General features: G+C 37.8%; 2 protein-coding genes across 2 annotated transcripts; both read right to left on the bottom strand.

Moving 5' to 3' along the window:
- Window positions 1-412: 412 nt before the first annotated feature.
- LOC147868031 (chaperone protein dnaJ 10-like) lies at window positions 413-7,645 on the bottom strand. The gene is made up of 10 exons (XM_087315961.1): window positions 7,490-7,645; window positions 7,105-7,164; window positions 5,082-5,164; window positions 4,802-4,943; window positions 4,525-4,681; window positions 2,498-2,656; window positions 1,741-1,919; window positions 884-964; window positions 696-779; window positions 413-580 (listed from the first exon to the last, which is right to left on the bottom strand). The coding sequence occupies exons 1-10, from the start codon at window positions 7,574-7,576 to the stop codon at window positions 557-559; spliced, it is 1,056 nt and encodes a 351-aa protein (XP_087172087.1). The 5' UTR covers window positions 7,577-7,645; the 3' UTR covers window positions 413-556.
- A 3,037-nt stretch (window positions 7,646-10,682) lies between these two features.
- On the bottom strand, window positions 10,683-15,913 carry LOC147868030 (kinesin-like protein KIN-10A). The gene is made up of 6 exons (XM_087315959.1): window positions 15,225-15,913; window positions 14,531-14,686; window positions 13,779-13,883; window positions 13,568-13,678; window positions 11,876-13,483; window positions 10,683-11,483 (listed from the first exon to the last, which is right to left on the bottom strand). The coding sequence occupies exons 1-6, from the start codon at window positions 15,903-15,905 to the stop codon at window positions 11,154-11,156; spliced, it is 2,991 nt and encodes a 996-aa protein (XP_087172085.1). The 5' UTR covers window positions 15,906-15,913; the 3' UTR covers window positions 10,683-11,153.
- Window positions 15,914-16,365: the final 452 nt, after the last annotated feature.

The following is a 16,365-nucleotide window of genomic DNA, read 5'->3' as shown; positions in this document are numbered from 1 at the left end:
TTGTAGTATCTACAAGGTGATGATCTACGACATCAATGCAACCAATGGGCAATGTAAACTAAATATATTGTCATTAGGGCAATTTAGTAAAATATCTGATTAATTGACACAAGCACTAGTGTGTAACGAGTTATTTTCGGTTATTTAGAGTAACAACACAATATAACTGTTTGTCACTGACTAAAACAAACATTATGAAAACTACATATCATGAGAGGATTCAATCGTGTCTTCATGTCCTCTAGCATAAATTAATCAGCATAAATTTGGAATATTGCCATTAAAATAAAAATATATCCACATGAATGGTTATGTCCTCAACCATAAAATTGGAATGATGCTATTCAAATTTTTTATCTCCAACTGGGTAGAGAATCAAGCATAAACTACAGACGCCACTTTTGTTCAAAGATGAATAAAATCAAATGTTTTTCATAAACCAAAGCACATAATGTGTTTATGAAATTTGGATTAATAATACATTTAGCAAGCAAAATATAGAAACAATACCCACACGAGAAACAAGTGGATGGCGTATGGAATGGAGGAACAGGAGTTATGTTTGGGGAAGAGCAGAAACCTAAAACAAATAACAAAAGTAAAAAACATTCACAACTCATAAATTAATTGATATTTTGTGCACACCTATTAAGATTTTTATCTTTCTAATATTAGCTTATATATTTGAAAATTACCAGGTTAGTTGATGTAGAAGCAACCTTTGCCTCTTCTTTCACAAGTTCCCTCTTTTGATGTCCACCTTTTGGATCTTTGACACCCTGTTTGATTAAAGAAGACATTGTTGTACTGTGATTCATTTAGTCTGAGAACTTTGTTTATTGCAATCATTAAGCATGAAAATATAAGTCCTTCATTGCATCACCTCAAAAATAGTTCCTAGCTTTTTTAATAATTTGGCTCTCATCTTTATCTTCTCCTTTGGCTCACCTACTTCTGATAACACCTACAAAGAAATAAAGTCATATTTATAGCATGGAAATACACAGCCTGAGGCCAATGAGCAACAGGTAAGAGTCATCTCATCTTAAAAATGTATTTAACAGATCTATCTTAATTGTGTAATTGGGAATAATTAACCAATGTAATAAGTAAACCAAGGAGAAGCTACAGAGATGTCTCACTACTTTGATATGCTCATTGCAGAATGAGACAGTCATTTTGCTAAATTACATAACCCTTAATTACTACATTTTGTATGCATATATACTACAATACAAAAAGCACACATAGATATGTATTTCGTACTTGGCTAGGTATGTCCATGAATACTATGTGTACATGTAGTTATTAGGTAAGGTAGAATATTACAAAGAGTCAAGACTCTAAAAACCAGTGACTGACACAACTTAGAACCATCTTCGCATGCTGTTATAAATGGTCAATTATCTAACGAGCATAAATGATCACGTAGCATGTCTAAATGTAGATATATATGTGACATTACTTCAGGCCAAAAAGTTGAAAGGTGTATCATGAGCATGCCCAACCTAAAAACTTGGTGTTTTTCATTTTCAGGATAGTAAAGGAGAAGCTTTGGCGAGAAAGCTTTGGCGAGAAAGTTCAGCAGGTAAGAGTTCTAGAAACGAGAAACCATTTCGTGTAATTATGAACCCAAACTAAGAAAAAGAGAACATAATTTGAAAGAATAAAATAAAGATGCACCCTTAACTAAATGTGAATTCTAGAATTCTATGTTAATCACTAAGTTTTTTGAAGTACCTTTACGCAAACACGAGTAAGTGTCATTTCTATATCGATCACATTTATTTTCCAGAAGGAATTTATCATGGCTTCTTTATTCTCGTCAAGGTACTTCATTAACTCGGCATCATCAGCTTCACCAAGACTTTGCAACTTGGCCTTCATATTCTCTTGCAGTTGCATCAAACTAATAGCCCCTGATTATAACAAACTATCTTCAGTGCAAATTCAATAACCTTCACACCCAAATTAATATTTTAAATCCCAAAGGTTTACCAATCTACCATGATAATCCATCCAAAAGGTTTTATACCTTCCTTTTTTTTTGCCCAAAGTGGTGCTCTCTTAGAGAAAGATTAACCAATAATTCACATATCATTTCAAAAAAAAGAAAAACCTTTATGGACATGGTTTGGGTTGGATCACTGGAGAATTCATGCAATGGATTAACTTCAAATAAAGAATAAAATAAAATTTAATTCAGCCATTCTAGGATGCTCATCAATCCTTGTGTATTAGAAAAGTGTTGTTCCAATGAAACATCATACAGGACTAAGTAATGTTGGGGCTCTTTGAGATGTGAAAGAAGTTCCTATTCGAATGTGATGAAGGTGTTGCTAGATTCACTATGGGATTAAGCATATCAAGAAGACAATGCAATGTGCTCAACTGTAGAAAACTGTAGCTCATTCAAAGTCAGGTGGAACTTTGATAAGCTCACCGTGTTATCCTCATTTCATCAATCTCTTACTGAGTTTTGTGAATTACACCTTACCACTTGCTGCTTCAATTTGTGATTTGATCAAATGTCCTTTATTCCTGAACCACTCAGCAACAAAAGGCACACCCATTAAACGAATATTCTTCCCAAGCTCTTTAGCACCTTGTCGTTTGTATATGTAACCTATTGTATGCAACATTGCACCCCCAAACGCTGTAGAGAAAAGAAAAGCCATCAGAATGCATTTTAAACAAATAAAATTCTTTACAACCACAGAGGGAAAACGAATTAAAAATATAGAAAAGACACCAATTTGATCACATATGAAGAATTAAAGTAGAAATATTAGACTTCTGCCTCCAATCTTAGCCCAATTGTTACTGGAGCCATCTCTGGCAAATCATCATTGATGAAGTACTTGGTAACGTTGTGCAAGTTGTAACTGAAAATGGCTCTAATGAAGCAAATATGGGTGGTATGCTTATGGATAAGTTTTCAGTGAATCACACTGCCTGTATTTGCTGATGGAATACATTGATCCTCTTCAACAGATTAGGCAGGTCTAGATAAGTTTAACTAAGGTAGCAAAGTTCAAACATGTTTTCATGTGACCTCATAGGCCTATTTATGTAGGCCATAATCTGATAGTGTATAGGATTCAAACACTCACCTTCCATATCTATCACACTAAAATGAACTCTGAATTGAAGGAATTAACATGGATCACAAGGTTGAGGAAATTATAAATGCAAGGTCAGGACACATCACAGAAATTGGGATATATCCAAGATAGATGGATGGCTGAGACATCCATCATCACATCATTTACATGGACATGGAGACTTTCTGTATACAGCAACCAGGGCCTTTTGATACTGGTGCTAAGCGTTTGAAATACTTTTGATCCTCTGGTGCTACTCCACTTCCGCAATGGCTCTCTCACTTGGCTGATCCTAGGTAGTCATATTAATGTGGCTACGAGAACAAGAAAGGAACACCATATTACCATCTTTAAAGAAAGAAAACAATCTTATGAGTCTCAACACTAGACTATCACAGTAAATGTGATCTATATGGAGCGTGAAAACTCCTCAGAGCTGATCTGACAATAAGCATATAGCTATAATTACAGGTTCTACCTTAAAAGGGAAACTGCAAAGGTCACACTTGATTTCAGATCTAGAAAGAGTCTGATTATTTCCACAAAGGACAGGTCAGCATCATTGAAAACAACGATGTAAAATAAGACAAATCACAAGAAACTGAACGGAAAAAATTACGAAAACAATCTTGAATTATAATACCATCAAATCTCGTACAATCCAGAATGAATGTGATACAAGTGAATGAACAGAAATGGAGATTGTTCCAACAAATAAAACTAGATTTGGAAAGCAATCCTGCAATATTCTCTTTTATGGACAGTCATGGTTGCAGTGTTTTAATTTGCAGAACATTGTTTTTCGTCCTGGTTCCTTGTTCTGGCTATGAAGGTATATGGAAGTCCCAGAAATAAGTTTTACATTTTAATCAAAAACATATGAAATTAGCACCTCCTGTACATAAAATTCAGCAATATAACAAGCCTATTTTCAGGTGAGGTCCTGGAAAATCAATGATGAAAAATATTAAATATATTCTATGCCCAATACAGAGCATATAGAATCTATTTATAGTTGTTTTGCAGTTGTCTTCATCCTTTTTATCAAACACCTACAGGAAACATAGCATAGCATTTATGCCAAAAAAATTATCAAATCTGAATGCACCACAATTGGATACATGTCATAAATGCAGAGCCTTTCCTTATCTTTCCATGATCAAATGAGATGAACAGTACAAGTTACACGTAATTTACAGTTAATTGCTTGACATGGGAAAACAGTATTTACATCTCTTGTCATAAATGCAGAGCCTTTCTTTATCTTCGCATGATCAAATGAGATGAACAGTTCAAGTTACACGTAATTTACAGTTAATTGCTTGACATGGAAAAACAGTATTTACATCTCTAAGAATTAGGTAGCACTAGAATGCCCTTTGATTAAAATGGCCGTTTTAATAACAATATTATAGCACACCTGCATCTGAGAGACGTTCCGCCTCATTTCTCGCCCATTCCTTAAATTCAGCAAAGCTATCTCCAGTTTTAGCTTTATCTTTCTCCTTATCAGCATAAAAGTCTAGCTTTTCCTTCAAATTTTGTACAAGTTTTTCTACTCTAGTTTCTTGCAATTCCTGAAAAATAAACACAGCACATAGATCCATCCACAGCACACTTATGCATTGAAGTGAAATCCCCATTAATACACAATCAATTTAATGAAACTTCCTACTGAAGTAATTTACATTCCTAACCTTGATACGTTCTCTTGCTTGCACTCGATCTTGAAAATCCAGTGATGCAAAAGATGCCATTGCTAGTTCACCAATATATTCTTCAAACATCTCACTCCCAAAAAACATTGCAAATACAGCTGCTGGATCCAGCATCGTTTCACTGTAATATGCAAACATGATATCTACAATAAATATTTCTGCTTAAATTTCACGTTATTGTAGCAAAAAGGAAAAAGTGTCCCCATCCAATATATGTTGGAAAGAGCATTTTATCATAACAATAGTTACAACAGCTTACTCAGATATTTTCGACTTTCCATATTTGTCATACTTGTCACGCTTCTCAGGGTCAATCAAAACTTGGTATGCTTCTCCTAGTTTCTGTCAGCAAATTACAAATATAATGTATTAGAAGACAATACTGGGAATGAAATCTGCTGCTTTCCGGGCCAAAAATGATTGAGATGAAACAATTACCTTTAAAGCAGCGCGCATAGTAGACCATGTGACAAGTGTCAAATCAAGAATCCAGGAAACATATGTGTGACAGATACAGAACTAGAAAACTAATGTGCGCACCTCGTTTTCTTTCTGTATTAGGGTTGTACCGTAGTGGTAACCCATTATTCTTATAGCCCATTCACATGGTTTCAAATCTCATAATTGCACTGAATTACTAGATGCCATTAAATATGCATCACCTTCTGGTTTTGAGTAAATAAACTTACTAACTGTTACCCAAGGAAGTTATCATTGTCTCTTTAATGAAGAATTTGGATTTTCCACAGAGGGACGGAATACATTGATCAAATATGGCCCGTTCGCTGCTCTAAACATAAGGAGACATAGGAAGGTCTCTATGGGAGATATCGAAATTATAGATCCACCTACGCAGCCGACTTTGACAAATTTCTGCCATGCAGAAACTACTCGGGACACTCCACCGTGATGTAAATGCAAACATCCCTGCAAAAGTAGAGACAAGGCTTCCTAAAGATCTATGGTGAAGATCCCAATACATAAGGAAGCTTTACAATTTTTTATGATTCTTGAAATGGTTCTACAAGCATTAAGTGCATGACTACTATGTATTGCATGAATGGTTGTCAATGGACATGACATTCAATGTCAATTGGTGCAGAGGAGAGGAGCTTTGAAGTTCATTGATTGCACCTAGGTTTCCTTGGGCAGATCAAACATGGGGAACAATTATATCCATGATCTCATGTTGGTATGCCCCATGTGCCTTGCATCCCAATAGTCTTTGCGCTCGCATTCCTCTACTCACTCGATGATAACTTCTCAACACATTGTTAGTGGAGCTGTTATATATGTACTAATATAAGGGTTGATTCCCTACGCTTCTGAAGCTCAAGAAAGTCTTGGCCAACACGAAGTGGGTCAGCCTTCTCCATTATCTGTCAAATGGTGGTGAACTCTATATGAAGAGTGTAACATACTTCTTCTCCCCAGCATGTTGACCACCTACAAACAGCATATTCCTCGCTCTCAACCTCTCCTCCCATAAGTTGCAAAGTTTATCAGCTCTAGGAAAGTGAAATGTTAGGCTTGCTTTGATGTATAGTTGACGGGAGGGAACTTAAAGTTGACCTATTGCTTTACAAGAACGATGGAGCATGCAGTAGTCTAGTTACCTTGGAACTTTGTAGTAGTTCATCTTTATGGAAAGGGACTCCCTTGGTGTATTCCAAGTCGTTTGGTCAGAGAGTTGATGTAGGTCTTCCCAGAATACCTTGTTCTGTTCATCTTCTGGAGAGGTGTAGCATCGCAAAAGAGTGTTCTCGATATACGGCCAATTAACAATGAACCACTTCATCACATGGGAGTACCATAATCTTCCCTGTTCTGTTATCACTATTTGCTTCGTTGCTTCAAATGCTTTGCATGTAATAATTGGAGACAGCATAGTTTGGATCAATGATGAAGTTCACTGTAAGTAATAATGCTTCTATCATCAAGGGGATGTGGTCAATTCAGCTGAGATGAAGAGCTATCAGGTTCCTCACACATTGGAACACACAAATTACTGCTACACAGTGGATGTCATACAAAGGCTAGACATAAACTACTTCCACCCTCAGCACCAAAAGCCATAAGTGGAATTGGAAGCAAGCAAAGTGAACATGTCTAGAACAGGACAGCAAAGGTAGGAGGAGCACTCCCTCCTGTGCCCCAAATAGAGCAAAATTATGTCTAGAAACTCCAAAAAGGCTCCGAACAGAAACTCGACATGCACAGTCATCTTTATATATATATATATACCTGTTAATTATCTGATGAAATTTTAAGTGAAAACTAACCTGAAAGTTGAATGCAGCTTGAGGATCATCAGGGTTCTTGTCGGGATGTACTTTTTTGGCCTAGATGCAATAGAAATTCAGAAAACATGCCCACATAATATGTTAAATACTAATAATAAACTATAAAACTTTAAACTTTAAGGTGTATAATTTAGTAAGTCAAGTGTCAAGATGTATAATTAAGGGCCTGAAAACCACAACGCCTCTAATATGCTTAGTCTCAAATACACTAGGAATGATAGTGCGTAAAGACGTCCGCTAAATAGGCAGGATAATATATGAAACCGGTGATCAGAAAACCTAATTTCTGATCACTTTGGTAAAACGCTCGACAGCAACAAAGAAAATAAATAGAAATTTGATCGGCAGAATCCCTAAAATCGACCTTGACATAGTAAGCTTTCTTAATCTCTGCGGATGTGGCTTCCGGCAGGACGCCGATGATCTCGTAATACTCTGTGTCTACCACCATATGTGCTGTAAGAGAGAGAGAGAGAGAGAGAGAGAGAGAGAGAGAGAGAGAGAGAATTTGGTCTTTGCTTCGTCTCTGAGAAAGAAGATGGTGTCAGACTTTCGCGTCTGCCTGATGTATGTATACATATTGATATATATGTGTGGATGGATGGATAGATGGTAAGCAATGTATGTTCATACATACATATTTGTATGTATGTATGGGTATTTGCTATGTATATATATGTATGGCAAGCATTATATGTATGTACAGCTCGTGTCTATTCTGCATCAAATCATAAAGAGGGCTGGTGAGGGAATCGCGGCCACAGACGGTGTAGGTCGCTTAGAGGAACGCGCGTGCGATCTGCACCGTCAGATTTCGATAAGGAAGAACGCGCGAAAAAAAAAGTTGTCAGAGGTCGCCCAACTCTAAGTTGTCAGAGGTGACCAACTCAATATAAGCCCTAAAGCAGTTGGGCAACCTGCTTAAACTGGTCACCCAACGGTTGGGCGACCTCTGACAAGGTTGGGCGACCTCTGCACAACTTTTCTTTTCGCGCGTTCTTCCTTATCGAAATTCGACGATGCAGATTGCACGCGCCTTCTCTGAGCAACCTGCACCGTCTGTGGCCGTGATTCCCTCACCATCCCTCTTTATGATTTGTGTCATAATAGACACGTCGGTATGTACATATAATGTATGTATGTATGTATGTATGTAATAATAATAATAATAAATCATTCAAAGCAATAAAGAAAGGAATGGGCTATTTGCCCCCCCATTTTGGCCCCCTTCCCCCCACAAAGAAAAAAAATCTCTTCCCCCATTTTGGCCCCCCCAAACCCATTTTCGTTCCCCTCCCCCAACAGAAAAACATTCTCTGATATAGCTTGGCTCCTCCCCCTCCCTCACCCAAAAAAAAACATTTTGATAGCTCTCTCATAGCTCTCACTTCGTAGCTCAACACATAGTTGTCCCCTCCATTTTGCCCCCCAAATTTCTAGTAGTTCTCAACATCTTGGCTATTTTGCCCCTCAATTTTCTGGTCGTTCTCAACAATTTGGCTATTTTGCCCCCCAAATTTCTGGTAGTCCTCAACATTTTGGTTATTTTGCCCCCCAAATTTCTGGTACTTCTCAACAAGCATAGTGACAATAGAAAAGTCACTTTCAAGTCCTACTATGGGGGAAAAGTCACTTTCAAGTCCTACTATGTTTAGCCGAAATGGAACTAAATCGACAGCTAAAAAGAAAGAAATCATTTTGAATAATTAATCAAATAGTAGGCATACAAATGGATTAAATAAATAGTAAAATTAAAGAGACGCTAACTAAAGTAGACCAACAGTCAATTTAAATAAGAAAACATATTGATTAATATTTTGAAAAAAAAAGTTGAAAAGTAATAATATTATAAACAAATAAAAAACGTCAAATGGAAAGAAAATAAGTGAATCAAGATATGTAAAACTAGATTAAAACAGTTACAAATGAGATAGGTTCAATGGATAATTCACAAAAGTATAAGAATGAAGGATTGTATTATATAAGGAGCGATGAATGCGCGAGTGTATATATGTTTGTATTGTGCTTTGGAATTCAGTATACATCCGTACATGGTAAAGCCCTCTTATCCTTCGATATAAGGGTTCTAGTTCCCATGTCTAACTAATTCTTTACGAATCGATCCCATTTGGCTCTACATTGCTGCTCTATTACAAGAAGGCTCTCCTATACCCGTCAACATCAAACTTGTTGGGAGTGTGCAATTCTCATATTGACATTCGTAGACAATCCGCACCTAAAACAAACTTGTTGGGAGTATGTAATTCTCAAATTAACCTTTGTAGAGAATCCACTTTATGCCCGAAGTGTTTACTCTAACTTTTCCCTAGATACTTACCCTAGAGTCCTTTGTGTTGAAGTCTAGGTACTTAGCCTAAGACTTCACCTTGTGCAAACAACCACTTTGACGGATCTTATGAAGAAGGGCACCACATATATTTTTGTATGAAAGTATGGCATTTGGTGCACTTGGACTTCTCTAGATTTAGGCAATGTTGTACCTTTGAAATCTAAATCTACATAGAGAGAAATTAGATCCATCAAATCTATGAATCTTTAAACACCCTTTTTGAGGTAAGTAAGTCAATCTTGGATTTCCCACTACTGGACGTATGAAATTATGGTAGTTTTGGATTGTTTAGTATTACAACTTTTTGGCCCTCTTGTTGGCTCCCACCATCGGTGGAACTCGGTTTGCACTAACATATTGCAAATATATGTAATTTCTAATTAGTGACCACTTGTTAGACACCACAAGATCTTTGGCATGAGGCAATGACAACCAAACTTGGAGCCCTAATACCCAAAGGTGTGAGAATATGTATTTGTTGGAATTAGGCATGCAACACAAAGGTGTGAGAATGCAACTAATGTGTACTCATCTTCAATGGTACTACAATAATAAATGCAAGTGTTGTAAATAGTCTCCATAGAATGCCAAACCTAAGCAAATGCACACAAAGTGAATCAACAAAGGTCAAGAGAGCAACTAGAAGACACTATGCCAAAAATGGTGGCAAAGTTCCAACATTATTATTCAAATTGTAAGACTCCTTCCCAAACCTTTGAATGTCTCCTTTTTGTCACTAGGCTAAAGAGTTCATTGTAGGCTAGTCCAACCAAAATAAAAACATTCCGACGTTGTTAATCAAATTGTTAGACACGAAACACGAATGCCTTCTTTTTGTCACTAGGCTGAAGGAGGGTTCATTGCAGGCTAGTCCAACCAAAATAAATGCGACTTGATAAGTGTTGCATGGTTGTCATTTATGACTAACCCATGAAAATCTCATAAGCCTCTTATTTTGCATGGCCATACACTATCGCAAACAGAATACTTCCATTGTGTGCATAAACAAATTGCATTGAGATATCTTGTGTACCAAACATGCTAATGATTGTCCATTACTTTGATATTTCTAGAATATTCAAAGCACTGGGCATATCATAAACTTGTTGGTATAAAATAATGTCCATACCATACATATGCATATAAAGTTGGAACAGAACTTTGTCTTTTTCTCATCTGTGACATGGCATTTATGTTGGCAACTCCATGACACAAAATCACATCAATTGTTGCATCATCTATGTCTATGGGCATATATTTGAGATTTCCTATCAATATATATCAATGGTGTCTTGTGTCAATAACAAATCAAGTCTTCTGTCAGTAATAGAATGGCATTAAATATCAGGAACCCTAATCTTTCTTGGCCTTCTTTTCCCCATTGCCTAGCTTAGATGATGAGCCAAACATGAGCAATGTCCATGGCATCATCTATTTGGCATTGCATACACTGCACCGATCGCTTACATCATCCATGGCATCTATCTCTTGAATGGATGCTACAGTACTCCTCCTTCCTGCCAAATCATTATACTTCATGTATAAATTTTGAATTGATGGAAATTGAGAGGTACTGCCACACAGCCCACAAAGGAGAAGAAATGAATCCATTAGGGTCATCTTTCCATTATCACAGAAACCAGACAGCCAAGGAAAAGCATCACCAAATCAGGTTTGATCACAACCGAAGTCCCTTCGCCGGGGATACGATTGGGAAAACATGCCTCTGAGTACTGCTTGATTTCTGGCTAGAATCAACCACAAGCCGATCGCTAGGTTTGAGAAGACTCGTGCTGTGGGGAGATACATGATGAAACGGAATGGCACTGTTATTCCAATTCATTTGATTCTCCTTCGAGCACAATGGAGTGAGTAAAGTAGCAGTACTTGGCTTTAACTGCGGCCTCAAACATGCTAGCTTGCTTCCCTTCTGTCGGTGGCAATCAGGCAATGCTGTCACCAGCAATTGCATTTCATCCTCCCTCGCCACTGGTGAGCCACTTGGATCCTACAATTGATAGATCATATTGAGACAGTAGACATACAAAATAGATCATATTGATACATACACGCCATTGATTGTTGCACGTACATGCATGTACAGCTAATACATACGGATATGTGCTTTATGGTTGCTACATACATACAAGGACATAACTGCACACTTAAATAGATACACTACATGCTACACACAAACATAACATGACATACGACATGCAACATATAAACATGGAGATTCTACATGCTACATAGGGACATGGAGATGCATACAACATGCTACACACATAAATGGACATGCAAAACTCTGAACAAGCCCTCCCTTTCAAACTAGACCATGAGCCCAGCCCTCCCTTTCATCGAGACTTGACACTTAACAGAGAAGAAAGTCTTCTGACTTACTCCAAGCATGAGGAAGATGAAATCATGTTTCACTTCCTCTGAAAGACGCTGCTCTACCTCTCTTCTGAGCTCTCTCAGTGTCGCATTGCGCATCATTCCAATGGTGTCAATCAACTTTCCGCATGAGTCCTTTGATGTTTCCCACTTCACATGAACTTCACATTTGTCAACATCAAGGTCTGAAGCTTCCATGCTACCTTCATGTGTTGTTTCCGAGGGTGAAGGTTCTACATGGTCATATGCAGTATGCTTCATTTTCGAGAGGAGCTTATGGGCGGGACTGATATCTCGCATAGCTTTTTCAGTGAGTTTATCTTGCACGGATGAATAGTCTGTTGAGGCCTCTTCTTCTACCTGCCCATTTCGTTCTGGAGTACTTCCTTGTATAGGTTCACTCTGTTGCTTTTGGGCAGCAAGCTCTCTATGATTCCCACAGAGAAAAAATATGTTTTCTATCCGTGTTCGCCGAGAAGCAGCAGTCACAACAGTTGGTTCGTCCCCATCACACTTCTTTGATTCCATATTAACATCGGAACTTTTGGTAAATAAAAGACTGTCATTTCCTTCTGAGGACTTACCACCAATTACACAATTTCTATCACCTGAAGGTGACGCATCGATCTCCATGTTGATCTGTAGAGGATTCTCAAGTGCCTTTGGATGAGTGAAGGAAGGTTGTTTGGCAATATATGGTAACGACGTGATTCCTTGCGATGTTGTTACATTAACAACTGGATCAGCTGCCATCGCATCACCTTCTTCTTCCTCAGGTTCTTCAGGTATTGCAGGCATCCAGCCATATTCTGGCTCGTGCATCTGATGCCCAACCACTCCAGAAGACAATAAATCTGAGCTTAAATTATCCAGAGCTTTTTCACTCTGCGAAGATGATTCATGGCAATTATCTGCTACATTAACAAATATATTCCTATCAAATGTAGATGTTTGCGCCTTATTTGATGGCTTTTTCCCTTCTTCATCCGGTTCTACATCAAACCCAAAGCTCTCATCAACCATGTCTCCTCTCTTCCCACTTACTCTGTAAGCTGTATTCGGCACTGCCTCAACTGTTTCTGATGATGCATAAATTCTCTTCATGAGAATCTCAATTTCTCTCTCCAGTTCCTTCATCCAAGACTGCATTTTCTCATGCATGATGTCAAGATTCTTCTCCTTCTCTTCAAGCTTTTCCTTCTCTGATTTGATGAATTCTTCTGCAACCCTCTGCCTCTCTGTTATTGTCTTTTCCATCTTGATTCTGAGTTCATCATTGCAGCATTTCGAGCATCTCTCTTTGGTTTCCTCCCGTTTAGCTAACATTTCTTTCAAGGAAATCAACTCCTTCATTATCTCCTGTTTCTCCTTCTCTTTATTCTGATTCTCAGCTTCAAGCTTAGAAATGTAGATTTCCATGGCTCGTATTCTCACCTCCAGAACAGAAGACTCATGGCCGCTAGATTTTTCTTGTACTGGAGACATATGAAGACGAATGATACACTTTGCCTTGCATCCATATTCCAGTGTGCCGATAGTCTTATGCATGTCCTTCGGATCTGGACTTGCACATAAAATCATCAAAATCTTGGCTTCATCATCCTCAAATGAGTCCTGTTAATAATGTGTAAATACTCATGTTAGATCCTTTGTTATAAACCATACGGCCAAAAGAAAGTAAAGGACAAAAATTATGACCTGAAGCAGCATTGTCAGCTTACTATCCCGGAAAGGAATATAAGAGTCACCATTAGCAATGGCTTCTACAACTCTCTTCAATGCAATATTACCCTGATTGATCTTTCCAGTCTGCATACAAATTAGAAAGTGTTGAAAAAGTTAATAAACCTACCTAAAACACTCACACGTTACGAATAAATAAACATATAAAGAAAGATTATGACAATACCTGCATCTTTAAATCTGTTCCCATTCCAGCTTGTTCCAAGTTCTCCGAACCAGCCATGTCAACAAGCACAAGCCTTCCCCCAATAGCTGGCACATCCAGCATCACCTAAATAAACATACTTGCATTGCTTTGTTATTATATATAACAAATATGCCTAATGTCATGTGCTTTAATAATGCTAATCACATGATTGGCTGACAAACAAATCATACTGTTAGATGATATGATCATGTTTCACATCCCCCAACCAACGCCATACGTTGATGATGATAAACTTTCACTGTGGCATATCGAAGCGAGAATATATAGATACATAAGCTAGCTTATATATGAGAATGGCATAAATTCAAGCATATTACCATGACCTTATTGCTAGATAATTTCAACGTTTTCAGATAACCTCTCAAGGGAATCATTATTTGGATGCCACTCTGTTATGATATTGGTATATTTGCATGATAATTTCATAGCAGCATTATTTAGATAGAATGGCATCCAGAGTATTGTCCTCTCTCTCAACCTTGGATATCATAGAATCAACAATCAGCACATGTGACATAGGGTAGCAAGGAGTACAGTGTAGCTCACAACCGATTCTTTGAAACATTTTCGATTGTATATACATGTCCACAACCATCTGCCTTACGTTTTTTCTATCATAAACTAGAATATATTATACTGAGCTGGAGAACAAAGTCATGGTTTCTATACAATGAGGGGTTAGCATCCCAATCTAAAACAAGGTGTATTACCAAACAATGGCTGCGTGAGCTTCTTTCATTGCACAGCGTACTTTTCACAACACGCCGTTTCTCCACTTTTGCGATCTCCTTAGCAATGTGATCGGCATTTGTACCAGAGATTGAAATAGCATTCTTTGCTTTCTTGCCCATGATTTCCAACCTGGCCTACAGCCCACCAATCGGAAGGAAATGAGAACTAGAAAAAGACAGAAGCACAATGCAATGGCATTGCCTTATACAATGTATATAAAAGATACTTCGGACATCCCAATTAATTCAATCAAAATAACAAATCATTTCATATACATTCAACTTAAACATGCAAATGTAATTGTGAGCCAGTAAATCTTATGATTTGAAACCTTGCACCGTGTGTTCAAAAATACCTTCACGTGTTTTGCTTGAAACCATGCACACTAGTACTTTGCGCCAAAAAATATGGCTTTACAAATCACTTTTCACGTCCCAAAGATGAGACAGCAATACCACTGCTCTGAGGCAATGCTACTATATCAACAAAATAATAAAAACAGGGACATCCAAAATACTTTGATCCTAAAATCATGGCTTTCTAAATCACTTTCCAGAACCCAAGGGGTTGAAAACAATATCATTGCTCAAACAAGCTATTATAGCAATCCAAAAATAAAAGAATAGAAACCTGATCAATATTGAGAAGAAAAAAAAAATATTGAGACAATACCCGAGGCTTCATCCATGGACCATTGGGTACATTTGGGCAGGTAGTTGCTAACAAATCAAATATGTCCTCGTTGTAAATCTCCAACACTTGAACGATGACCCTAAGTTTCTTCCCCGATCCTTCGGGCGAACCATTTGCCGATTTCATCTTCTTCTTCTCTGGACTCCCACTGCTCTCACCCAGTATGTTCTGTAGAGCTCGATATGCGATACCAGGTTCTTTAGCAGAACCAAACATAGTATGACTCTTACCTGCCCCGGTGGGTCCATACATCATAATTGTGCATTTCCCACCTACCTTAACCGATTCAATTCTACTCTCCACATACTTCTTATAGAAGCTTTGTAGGTCTTCATCTTCTGCTAGAGATATGCCATCAAGCGTGAATTCCCTGTATCCTTGATCTGACCGAACTCGAACCGATGACCCATTTTGTAACACTTTAAGCGAAGACTGCTTATTGGGTCCTTCTGGATGCTCTCGGATTCGACCTATTACTTCAACGGGATGATCTGATGGCGATGCTGGTGACTGTGAAGGTTGAAGAATCCCCCCAAGTGATGATATTGGAGCAACTAATCTATTTATCAGAGAAATTGGTTTGTGTTTTGAAGGTGTCTTCTGAGGATTGTTGGTATGATGGCCTTGAGGTGTTGTTGATGCTGACCTTTTTCCAGCCATTGGATCTACACAGCAATTTGGAGAGAATACATGCATTATGCAGTGATCACGCATGAGGAGATAATAATAAAAATGTATATAATTATACTTTAATCATTGGTGAAGGAAAATCAATTGATCAACGAGAAGGATATTTGATCATGGACCTACGACAAATCCGAACAAGACTATTAGTTCTACTTACATGCTGTGTGTCATGTTTGGATGATTGGGACCATGACAATCAACCAAAGACAAGGAAATATATAAGATTCCATGGTAACTGCCCACAATTCGAATAACCCTACAAGGTCGATACGTTCATGAAGTAATGAACCATTAAGTATCCGTTTCCAATCTCAAGAGATCAGGTGACTCGACCGGAAACTTCAGATAGAGCAGAAGCCCTAGCTACAAGATCCTACATTAAAACCCCAAAATAGTACAGCCCTTGAAGAAATTCCTTGCTACGGGAATTTCA

This window comes from Azolla caroliniana, unplaced genomic scaffold (assembly GCF_043228905.1).
Source record: "Azolla caroliniana isolate FFs.n. ecotype wild unplaced genomic scaffold, voAzoCaro1.0.p SCAF_2, whole genome shotgun sequence".
Taxonomy (NCBI): domain Eukaryota; kingdom Viridiplantae; phylum Streptophyta; class Polypodiopsida; order Salviniales; family Salviniaceae; genus Azolla; species Azolla caroliniana.
The sequence above is the reverse complement of the archived record's forward strand: the minus strand, read 5'-3'. Positions and strand labels throughout refer to the sequence as shown.